This window comes from Lithobates pipiens, unplaced genomic scaffold, assembly GCF_037356315.1.
Source record: "Lithobates pipiens isolate NorthernLeopardFrog02 unplaced genomic scaffold, aLitPip1_a1.2 Scaffold_25, whole genome shotgun sequence".
In the NCBI taxonomy this organism is placed as follows: domain Eukaryota; kingdom Metazoa; phylum Chordata; class Amphibia; order Anura; family Ranidae; genus Lithobates; species Lithobates pipiens.
Window position 1 is genome coordinate 20,886,815 of NW_027507787.1, and position 12,776 is coordinate 20,899,590.

A 12,776-nucleotide genomic window follows, 5' to 3' on the forward strand; every position below is an offset into this window, starting at 1 on the left:
TTCCTGTTATTTGTTGAACATGCTTTCTATATATTTTCTTTGCGTTGTAAAACTCTATAATCTTTCAACAAAACTTTGCATAAAAAATTTTTTTATGTGTTTCATAACAAATTGCATTGCCTCAAACATATCAAAAAAAGGTGCACAATTAAAATGGACATAGGCCTGGGGCCAATCAATGTTTCACATTTGTGTAATTTCCTCTCTAAAAATTTTTGTGGTAATTTACAGAGGAAATTGTAACCGTTTATGGCTATAGTCATCTGATAACTCAAAAGTTATTCTGCACACATCAAATTTTATCTTGTTTATCCCATGTTTGGTTTACTGTTATATAGTTTTAACAGGCTGTTTTATCAAGTTTTCCTCAATGTCTGTTGACCAATTATGTATGTGCTTTCTACACTGTAAAAATACCCCTGTAGCAAAAGTGCTAAAAAGAGCCTACAAAAGGCAACTTCCAAAGCCAGATCGCAACTACTCTACCCTCTGAAAGTTAATAAGGATACTGATTCCATGATAATAATTACACAATACACTAACCAAGGAGCTAAAATTAAATCTATTGTGACTAAATATTGGCATATGCTGACTATGGATCTGATACTTGGACAATTTGTCCCTGAATATCCACTGTTCACATTTAAGAGAGCACAGTCTATTAAGGACCAACTTGTTTGCAGTGAATTCAAAGGAGAATCCCGTAATGATCCCAGCAAACATAAGGGTACTTTTATTTGTGTTGCTTGCAACTATTGCAAGTACATGCTCACCCAGAGGGATCCCATTCTTTCAAACGGAAAACATTTCCGACCTAAACATTTTGCCAATTGTAAGACGATCGGTGTAATATATTTGTTATATTGCGAATGTTGTTTTTATGTTGGTAAAACCAAATTCCAATTTTGGAAGCGTGCATACAGACATATAAGGAGTATGCAGGTTTCCAATCTAGATTTGCCACAAAACTAATACATGCAGAAAAAATTTCCAAAAATTAAAATTCTTTATCCTGGATCGTATCTACCCCAGTCCCAGGGGGGACTGGAACAAAGTCCTCCTTCAAATGGAACTGCAGTGGTTCCATAATTTAAGAGCTACATGCTCACTAGGCCTTATTGAAGGGAAAAGAAGCACAAGGCGCCACTCTAAGTGCAGTGAGTAGTACAATTTATTAAGCAAATAGTGCGTATGCACACACGAGAGTAAGTTAAAAGCAGGCATGTCGGAATTAAGGGAACAATCGTCCAGAGGGAGTCCATCAAAGGCAGAGTGTTGATGAAGTGGAACGGGTGGCACCAGTGGATGCTGATGTTTATGGTCCTCGAATACGCATGATGCCAGGGGTTGACGTCGCTTCCAGTTTGACCGTGTGTCAGTAGGCAGGCAATGCATTTATGGAGCATGCGCTCCTTCTTCAGGCCTGACGGGGGTCATTTTAGTTGAGGGCTTATGTACTATGCTGTCAGAACTTCTGGTTCCTAGTGTCCCACAGCTTGGGGCTGATAAAATGCAACTCAAGTCTTATATCATGTGGGTGGGGAAGGGGGTAATAGTCCACCAAGGTAGATGCAAGTGGCAACTTTTTGTTTTAAACCCTTTTTGGAGGGTTTCTCGTCCGGAGGTATGGAGAAATTGGGACCTAGTCATATATCACAATTATGTTCCTCCCTTTCATGCCACCTATCCCTATTTTTTTTTGCCATCTGCCTTACACAACCTGCGATAAAATCATTATGTGTTTGCTATGTATATAGTATATGTCTGCTATGCACAAATTAACCTCTGTACATTTTTCGCTGCAATTTATGTTATGATCTCTAGGGGGCAATGAACTGTCATGATCTCTAGATAAACAATGTACAATGAATGTACTTATTTGTAATGTACAGTGTATTTTTGCAGTTCCATTTAGGATCAAGTCGCTGGCTGTGGTGGGTTTTTCTCTCTCCCTCTTTTTCTCCAGATGGGCACGTAATCACCCGGCACACAGAGCTGCCTGGGCCCTCGAACCCACGGCAGACTTTTGGAGCACCGGAGCCTTATGCTCTGTTGTCATCCATCTTGCTACTCCAGCAGACTTGTGCAGTCTGCTGGTGAAGCTGTCGGTGGGCTGCACGTACAGCTTTCTGTTCTGCCAGGCTGACGTCACTCGTGTGCGTTGGGGTTGGGTTGCTTTGCGCGGAGCTCAGGAGGCCAAGGTAAGGCCTGTAGCCTGACACAGCTAACAGTAGTCAGCTGCATTAATTACTCAATCACTAACCAGATATAACACACACAGCAGCACAGTCCTGGCATCCGCTCTATAGCAGCTGGATGTCAGGACGCTGTATGCTCTCGTGATTCAAACCCCTCTCAACGTAATGATTTATTTTGATCTTTTGAACCACTTAGAAATTTATGAAGTTTGTCTATATACATTCAGCATTATAGGAATAAGTAACTTTATACCATATTTGTCTGCTATATGGTTTAGTTGACATTTTAATTTAATTATTGCTTATCACACAGATTCATTGGAAGCTTGTATGATTTTTAGGAACATTTCTGTCCCGATCCTGGACCTATTTATTATTCAGGTAGCAGATTTTTGGTATAATATACATCTCAGTCCCAATTTATAAGGCACACCTAATTATTATTATTTCCTATTTTTAGGTTGCCTTTACAATTTTTGTGGCTTCAGTGCTCTTTCCTGCCCTCCCCTGGAGGCTAAGGGGCCTGTCATTGCCGGCATCCTGATCCAGTTTCCAACACAGAGGAGACTAAACTTTGAGAGGTCATTGAGATTTCTCTATGAGACACAGCTCTCCTTTTCTCTTTCTCCTTGCTTTTAAATAGAATAATGTAACATTTACCTGTGCCATCATTATAGCACATGTAAGTGTACTTAACACAAAAAATTATATATTTTACAACAATATATGCACTTCTTGAAATGTTGTTTATTGACATTGAATTGTTTCTTACAAAGTTATAGATGCATATGTGTGTTTCCTAAAGAACACCCCTGAAGAAAGAATTTAATTGAAAAGCATCGGGTGAAGGATCACATTTGACCATGTGCTTTAGCCTTGGTGTCTCCATATACAGATTTGTACACATTCCAACCGTTTTTTGTCTTCAATTATCATGTTTTTAAACATTTTTGTTAAACAAATACTTTTGTTATACTCCAAACATATTTTCCAATACTTTTTGTATAGATAGCAATGCCTTTAATGTTCGCTTAGGGGTACTATCTTTGTTCATAGTACTGAGTGAATTGTCTTCCAAAGTTACCCAATCGCCTAATGAACTTAAATGGGGAGACAAGTAAGCTCTCCAAACACAGATTGTATCTGATAAGGCGACCAACTTACGTTCAAAGACGTGCATGGTATCCATGAGGACGTGGTGTACCCTTTGCATCAGTTTAATGGATTCCATGCAATGGAGCACCTGTGACCATGAAACAGACGGACACCACCAGTTTAGGGCAATTGCCCAGTGGATGGCACTGAAGAATGTGTGTGCCAACTTTTGATGTGGGGGGATTTCCGGGAGCTCTGCAAATAGGATGCACATCTGGTAGGTCAGGGCCACAGGTGCACCTGTTATTTGGAGCACCATTGAGGAGGCTCTTTGCCATATGGGTTTCAACATTGACCAGCTCCAGAATGTATGGAGAAGAGTGCCCCAGTCATGGAAACCCATAAAACATGTATCTGGAACTAAGGGGAAAATCTTTTTCAGTCTGAAGGGGGTATAATACAAGTGGATGTGCAGCTTGACAGCTATTTATGCATGTTAGAGACCCTATACACTATGACCAAAAAAGACCCAGAAGGTAGAAGGGGACAAATGAGATCCTCTCAAACTGTAACCATGGAATAGAGGAGGAAGAGGCTTGCTATTGTGCTAATTGTATGAGGTGTGAAGCCAAGAAATAATTCCATAGATCAGGGCAGCCTAGGCCACCTCTAGACTGGGTCTTATAGTTCAACAGTCGGCTCAGTCAAGGTTTCTTGTTTTGCCAAATACATTTAAACAGATTGGACTGTATAGCCATTATCGTGGAACGAGGGACATAAAGGGGTAGGGCTCCAAAGAAAAATAGCATAGCAGCTTAGGGAGGATTGGCATTTTTACAGCTTGAATTCTTCTTAGGAATGATATGTGGTAAGAGGATCACTGTAAGTAATGATCTAACATTAGCGAAGGTTTTGGGATAGTTATGTGAGTACATCAGTTTGAGGTAGGGGTCTAAACAGGTCCCTTGGTATTTTAAGGTGTCCGAGCTCAAGGCAAATTCATATTAATCTTTGTGATTGTTTATTAAGAGCTTTGGGTGGATTTACTCCCAGTCCCGTAAGTTGGTGAAATGTGGATAAGGTGGAAAGGAGGTTGGGGAGAGAGATTAGAGGGTCTGAAAGAAACAAGAGAACATCATCTGCATACAGGTTTAGTTAAAATTCTTGACCATTTTTTGTGTATCCTTTGATATTAGGGTTAGATTTAATTGAGCGAACCAGTGATTCAATCTCCAAGGCCAACAATAAGGGAGAGAGGAGACAGCCCTGTCTAGAGTCATGTCCTAAAGCAAAGTATTCTGAGTTGCACCCAGGGTTCTAATACGGGTTCAGGGATTGTAATAGAGGAACCTAAAGCCACGGATAAACTCCACATTTCCAAGCCAAATTCGGGTAAAATTGAGTCTAAATAGGGCCAGAGGACACTGTCAAAAGCTTTACTGATATCTAAGCTAAGTAGTAAAACCTTACAGGAGTTAATGTTGGCATCCTGTATAACATTAGTTGCTAGCCATATGTTATCTGTTATTTGTTAGTTGGGATGAAGTTGTTTGATCAGGAGAAACCAAGGAAATGATAACCGACACCAGTTGATCTGCCAGTAGAGGCCGAACATTTTTAAGTCATTATTAATGACCAACATGGGGCAGAAGTTCTGTGGGAGGGTATGATCCTTTCCAGGCTTTGGGATTAAGGACATGTTTGCCAGCAACATGTCTGCGGGGAATGAATCTCCACCCAGGATACGATTATATAGTTTGACCAACTTGGCAATTAATAGGCCAGCAATTTTTTTTTTTAATAATATGGCACTGTAAAGCCATCAGGGCCAGGGGTTTTGGATGATTTTAGGGAAGAAATGGATAGAGGCTATTTTTTCCCCTGTGCAAGGAGCATTAAGATTTTTTAGCTGTTCTGCAGTGATTTTAGGTAGCTGAAGGGCATCTAACCAGGTCTGAGGGGTGGGGACAGGCAGGGGTGGTGCAGAAGACAGAAGTGTTTAATAGTAGGAAGAAAGAATTGTTAAAATATCTTTCGGGTGAGTGGTGAGGTTATCATTACCATTTTTTCATTTGTATGAATGCGTAGGTTGGATAGATTGTTTCAGCTTTCTGGCAAACATACTTGAAGTCGAATTGCTGTGCAGACTGCGTCGATAGTCTCTGATGTTCACGGAACTCCTAGCCTCTGCTTCCTTCCTGCTTTGCGCAGTGCATACGCCCCCCGGAAGTTGCGTTTTTCAAGGGAATTTGCTCTAGAGCTTAGTGAAAATGATGTAGTTGCACTTTGCAAAGAACCTTATTCACTAAACTTTGGGACAATTTCTCTTGCATAGTAAACACCTTATTTTCCTTTAGCAAATCAACCATCTTGGTATCAATGTATTGGAGATGTGATTTTTAAGTAACAAAATAAATAAATGGCCTCTGTACTTTAGCCCTCATGGTTTATTGTTTTAGACCCTGAATAATTCAATCTTCCTTCTTCTCAGATCAACCTAATGATGACGGGTCACTGTCTATTTATATGATTCCAGACTACCACAAAAACATGCACATGTGATAGTTTCAGAAAATGTTAGAAACAACTTACCATAAATTAGGGAGTTGTTGGTATGGTTTTATATAAAATAACTTGAACAGTAAGCATTTTATAAATAACTTCACACATGAAGGAAACATGGGACACTATTCTGCTGTTGCATAATCTGCAAGCAGCCATCAAATACATTGTTACATTTTAGAATACTAGTGAGACAAGACAGAGTGATGGAGGAATGAAAAAGACCAAAACAGATTCATGGGCAACATTAAATTAACTCAGGTTTTATATCCAACATTGACACCTTTATACTTCTTTCCTGTAATTCAGAAATATATTTGTCCCACTTTTGAAAAGAATAGCATACAATTTCATAATTCAGGACATAGTGTCCTTAGCAAGACAGAAATGTATGGTTCCTTAACAATGTGCTGAAATTTATGAAGAGGAACATCACTTTCACACTAAATGAACTGTAACTTACTTTTAGAGGTGGCTCGTAGATTATATTTGGCCACATGCATAGAATCAGCTTGAATTCTAAGCTCATAGCTTGTAGTGTTTTCATAGTCCAGTGGTTTTACAACAGTGATAACCCCTGTGATATTATCAATGGCAAATGCACCTGTATGGAGGAAAACAAGGGTTTAAGAAGTATATCTTGAAATAAACATAGATAAAGAATACTTGAAGACATTAAATGAAAGTAGAAAAAAAAATGTTCACATAATTCAGGATTTAAGATGTTGAAATTCAAAAAAATGAGGGATTCCAACATTGTCACATAATTAGTTGACATGTTTTACTCAAAAATCCCATTATTGTTGGGAAATGAATAAAGATGTTTGCAGTTAAATCAGCACAATACTTTATTTTGGAGTAGAGCATTTTGTATATGGTCTAAATTTCCATGAATGCCCTGAACAGTGTTCTGCTATTTTGATGAATATTTCTGGGTTACAGCTGGAAATTAACAGCGAAAGACTTTGATGTCAAGCAGTATGTGTATATATTATCTAACAAGCTTCAAGTTAAGCACTGCATAAGTCAGTGTCAGTTTGAGCCTGGGTACTCAAGGTGTTAAATTGACATTAAAGATTACAAGGTTAATTGTCAGCTAACAGAAACGTGCACTGGAAAAATCTTTTTGAGCCTTTTTTCTATGCAGTACATTCCAAACAATAGGCTTTTGTTGAATGAACCTTGCTTCAGTGGGATTTCTATTCAATTAAATGTCACAACACTTTCAAAAAGAAGATGGAAACATTAATCATTCCTGGTGTGTATGTGCAAACTGGTTCTCTTTATTTTATATGTGAATAGCTTTTCCCAGTTGTAAATTTTCCTTTTATCTCTCATTCTCTGTGTTTTCTATTTTCAGTCTTCAGTCTCTTCTCCTGGGATTGCTTCAACTAAACAATGATAACTCTTACTATGTGCATGGAGCATATATCACAGACAAATTACACACTATTAAAGAGTCAATTCCACTGTTGAGGGTTATTCACAGTGCTGCAAAGAATTGCAATTTGTAAACTAAAGTATGGATAGTCTATGGTTATTGAAAATTGTCAGGAAAATCAAGACATGATTAGAAAGGGGGTAACTTAAGTTGGAATATAGATAAGATATTAAGCCCTGGATCCCACCAGTGCAATTTGGCAATGCGACTTGACAGTTCAAAGTTGCGTAACAAGTTGTACCCCATTTGCGGAAATAGAATTGTTCAAATGAGAGCAACTCAAGTCACAGCAAATGTGAAAAAGTTTCCTGCACTATTTCTGGGCAATTTCATTGTGGCTTGCATTGACATGTTGTCAGGAAGAGGCCCTTGTCCCCATCAACATGGGATCAAGGTGCTTTGGGGTATGGGGTGACCAGCTGCTTAACAACCAGCTATTTCTTCACACATGATTAATATTGGTCAATCATTCCCGAAATGAAACAAAATGAAATTAGTAACATAATGAATTTATCCAAAACAAAACAAATGTTTACATTCTGCATATGTCTACTTCAAAGCCCCACTGGTGTAAACCAGGGCTACGGCTATAAAATAAACCTCTATTAAAAGCATCGTTTTATATTTTTTTACCTGAAACTGTAGTCTTACAATTTCTCTTATGACAGATATGTATAAGAAATCATATACCATTTTTTTTTCTGGTGAAGGTTGTAAAAGTAAAGCAGATATCTCAATGGTTGTCATTAGTTACCCATAGAATCTACCTTGAACATGGTTGGCAAGCATTCGTAGAACTAGAATATAAAAAATATACAGAAAAAAAAAAAAAAAAAAAAAGAGTATGAGCTCTTCTGCTTAGTGTTCCCTCATGATGATGTATACATACAATGTGTCAGGGGTTCTGTAGTAATCAAATGTCTAATATCAATATACAACAGTCTCAGAGGTATGGGCTGAAACTAAATAATTTGCGATCAGCTAACTAGAGCTAACTGTAAAAGGCTATTTTCTCAAGCAGCCTGGAAACCCAGAAACTTGAACGAGAGAGAGGAGGAGGGAAAGAGTGGCGCCAAGCAACATTTAGGGGTAGATTTACTAAAGCCGGAGCACTCACTGAGCCAATCAGCTTCTAACCTCAGTTAGGCTCGGTTCACACAGGGGCGGCACGACTTGCAGCGCGACTCACAGACGCGATCTGCACACGACTTCAGCAGCGATTTGCAAAACGACTTCTGTATAGAAGTCAATGCAAGTCGCCTGAAGTCGCCCCAAAAATAGTACAGGAACCTTTTTTCTAAGTCGGAGCGACTTGAGTCGCTCCTATTAGAACGGTTCCATAGTACAGAGCGGAGCGCGACTTGTCAGGCGGCTAAGTCGCCTGGACAAGGCGCCCCTGTGTGAACCGGTTTGGCAATAAAACCTGTAAGCTGATTAGTTTCTATGCAGAAGTGAGCCTGATTTTGCACTCTCCAGCTTTAGTAAATAAACCCCACAGCGTAGTAGTTTATTAATCAATTAAAAAAATGTAAAATTTTAAAATGCACAGACAGGCATCAGTGAAAGTAAGCATATCTTGAAACTTAGAAGAGTGGTGGATGTTCTTGGTGAAGGCCGTTGTGGCTACTGGGAGAACACACTGGAGATAATGTGCAGATCGCAGGAGTCACCACTGGAACTTTGCCGTGGGGTGCAGAGGGAGGTTGCCATCTGGTGTATATTTCTATTAGACATTTGATCCTTTGTGATACAGTTTGGACTTTCATTTTGACACACAGGTTCATTAACTAAAACTGGAAAGTGCAAAATCTGGTGCAACTCTGCACAGAAACAATCCACTTTCTGTTTTTTTATGTATAAAGCTTAATTGAACAAGCTGAAGTTAGAAGCAGATTGGCTACCATGAATGCTGAACCAGATATTGCACTCTCCAGTTTTAGTAAACCAACCCCAGTATTTATCAGTCTGAAAGTGAAATCCACTTGAATTTGTACTAGTTTTTTGACAAGCTGCTTAATCATTTGTTTTACTACAGAACCACTGACACATTGTATGTCTACATGACTGTGATGGGACACTAAGCAGGAAGAGCGCTGTTTGTCTCGAATCATGTTAAAGCAAAACATATTTCTTTCCCTTGCACCTGATTGTGTATTCTGTACAAAGTGAAGCTTTACCACATTCACTAAGCTCTGGGGAAAATGAGTGCAACTGTACCTGCAAAGTGCACAGTCTATTTGCCTTTAGTAAATCCACCCACAAATGTTTAAAACAAACCCTGGATGCTAAAGATTCTGCCAGTCTACAAAGTTTACATTGTTCTGCATGAGAGCAAGGATCTAAGGCTCAGGAGGGGGATACATAATTGTTAAAGCTCTTTTTTTGCAGGTGCATTTTATTTCTTAGTTTTTATTTGATGACAATATCACTTTAAAATGAGCATTACAAATGACAATTTGTATTGTTACATAACAATTTCAATAAAAATTATTAAAAAAAAGAACATTAACCTCTTGCCGACCGACTCATGCCGATATACGTCGGCAGAAGGGCACATACAGGCAGATTAACGTACCCGTACGTTGCCTTTTAAGAAGCGGTTTGCGGGCAAACATGTGATCGTGGTCCCGTGGCCTCGAGGTCTGCGGGGATACCCGTGATTGTCTCACGGAGAGGAAGAATGGGGAAATGCAGATATAAACAAGCATTTCCCCGTTCTGCCTAGTGACGGGACACTGATCACCGCTTCCTGTAATCTGGAGCGTAATCAGTGTCATAATTAAAAAAGAGTCCTGCGCAAATAATGCCACAAAAAATAAATAATGTATAAAAATGTGAAGAAAACAAGAGTCAATGTAAATATTTCAAAAATAAACACACCAATAGTGTAAGTGTGTAGTGAAAAAGCACTGGAGAAAGAACAGGACCAAATGTTCCAAAGGATCAGGCTCCCAGAACTCTCACCTCAGAGATGGAATAGTAAGGCAAAAGAAAGTAATTCCAATGGACTTCTCCTTCACTTCTCTGTGCACAATCATCAAATGGTATAAACTTCTACCACTAGAGGGCCGATTCAATCTCCTATGAGTAATGCTGCAGCATATGTATCCTCGTGGTATGAAACTTAAAGAAAACACAGAGGGGAAGGGGGAAGGGAGAGAGAAAGGGGACTCCAATAGTGTAGTGGTTTCCAAAACTGAATAAATTTATTTAAGAGAAAGCAAATGGACTCTCACATTTAAAAAGAAAATATCAAACAGAAAGAGATCTGGCGTGTACAGCCAGTCTTACGCTCGTTCCGGTATTCCTACGGCCACTCCCTACGCGTTACGTCACCACGTGACTTCTTCATGGGGATCCCCATGAAGAAGTCACGTGGTGACGTAACGCGTAGGGAGTGGCCGTAGGAATACCGGAACGAGCGTAAGACTGGCTGTACACGCCAGATCTCTTTCTGTTTGATATTTTCTTTTTAAATGTGAGAGTCCATTTGCTTTCTCTTAAATAAATGTATTCAGTTTTGGAAACCACTACACTATTGGAGTCCCCTTTCTCTCTCCCTTCCCCCTTCCCCTCTGTGTTTTCTTTAAGTTTCATACCACGAGGATACATATGCTGCAGCATTACTCATAGGAGATTGAATCGGCCCTCTAGTGGTAGAAGTTTATACCATTTGATGATTGTGCACAGAGAAGTGAAGGAGAAGTCCATTGGAATTACTTTCTTTTGCCTTACTATTCCATCTCTGAGGTGAGAGTTCTGGGAGCCTGATCCTTTGGAACATTTGGTCCTGTTCTTTCTCCAGTGCTTTTTCACTACACACTTACACTATTGGTGTGTTTATTTTTGAAATATTTACATTGACTCTTGTTTTCTTCACATTTTTATACATTATTTATTTTTTGTGGCATTATTTGCGCAGGACTCTTTTTTAATTATTCAAGTGATAGTTTGTGTTTACTATTTTGTCCCGCTGCATTTTCTGTTTTATTTAGTAGCACTTGCACTTTCGCTATTCCACAGATTGTTACATTATATTTTGTTATGCACGTAGATTTATTTCACGTCTAGCACATAGTGGCGCGAGGGTCCATTTTACATATTTTGTAATCAGTGTCATGTCACACACAGCCCCTCCCCCCCACAGTTAGAATCACTCCCTAGCACACATTTAACCCCTACAGTGCCACCTAGTGGTTGACCTATTCACTGACAGTCCCATTTACACAGTAATCAATGCGTTTTTAATCGCACTGATCGCTGTATAAATGTGAATGGTCTAAAAATAGTGCCGAAAGTGTCCGATCTGTCAGCCATAATTTTTTTTTTTTTAAACATAAATATGTAGAAAAATACATATCGGCCTAAATGAAGGGAAAAAAATGTTTTTTATATATATTTTTGGGGATATTTATTATAGCAAAAAGTAAAAAATAATGCATTTTTTTCAAAATTGTTGCTATTTTTCTTGTTTATAGCGTAAAAATAAAAACCGCAGAGGTGATCAAATACCACCAAAAGAATTTTGTTTGGGAGCCACGTCGCCTGCCTGCACAATTGTCAGTTAAAGCGATACAGTGCTGAATCGCAAAAAACGCGTTTGGTCTTTTGCCAGCCAAATGTGGACCAAATGTGGGCTTAAGTGGTTAAAGTGGTTGTAAATGATCGCCTTATAAAACCACCCATTCAGTTTAAAATAGAAATGAAATAAATAAATAAAGAGAAAGGATAAACACAATTTTTTTATTTTTTTTTCCTTCCTTTTAAAAGGAATCACAAGGGCACAATAAGAACACATAAAGAGAGGAAAGGACACAAAAATTTTTTATTTATTTTTTTTCTTCTCCCTCCACAGGATATCTCCACTCCAACAACCCCCCTCTAGAGCCACCATACAATATTATTATGGATATGTAAAGAAAAGTATGAATGCGAAGACATTGGGGGATATGTGTAAACCCCAATGCCTTAAGATTAAGGCCGCGTACACACGCGGGGACTGTTCGCTCAACTTTGTCCGTCAAACAGTTTCAGCGAACAGTCCGCTCAAAATTAGCATGGACGGACTTGTCCACACACGACGAACGAACAGTTTGCTGAAACCGTGCGCGATGACGTGAACGGCACGTACGACGGGACGGAAAATACGACGTCCTATACACTGCATTACAACTTTCGGCGTGTAAATCCTTTCTGAGCATGCGCGGAACTTAGTTTGACGAACAAGCCTACACACGAGGGGACTGTTCGCTGAAACCAAGTTTCAGCGGACAGTTTTTCGGAATTTCCGAAAAACTTTGTTCAGCAGACTGTTCGCTGAAACTGTCCGCTGAAAGCCCACACACGGGCGGACTGTCCGCCGAAACACTGTTCAGCGGACAAAGTTGGGCGAACAGTCCCCGCGTGTGTACGCGGCCTGAAAGTAATGGTTTGATGTATTTAATATAAGAAAAATAATAAAGAAGATTTAAAAAAAAAAA

At 39.2% G+C, this 12,776-nt stretch overlaps 1 protein-coding gene across 1 annotated transcript in view; it reads right to left on the reverse strand.

The window, feature by feature from the left end:
- Nucleotides 1-12,776, reverse strand: part of PCDH15 (protocadherin related 15) — a 1,670,337-nt gene that overhangs the window by 292,968 nt on the left and 1,364,593 nt on the right. Inside the window, exon 27 of the mRNA XM_077454160.1 lies at nt 6,319-6,459. Coding sequence (XP_077310286.1) covers nt 6,319-6,459 — 141 coding nt within the window. The remainder of the gene's footprint in view (nt 1-6,318; nt 6,460-12,776) is intronic.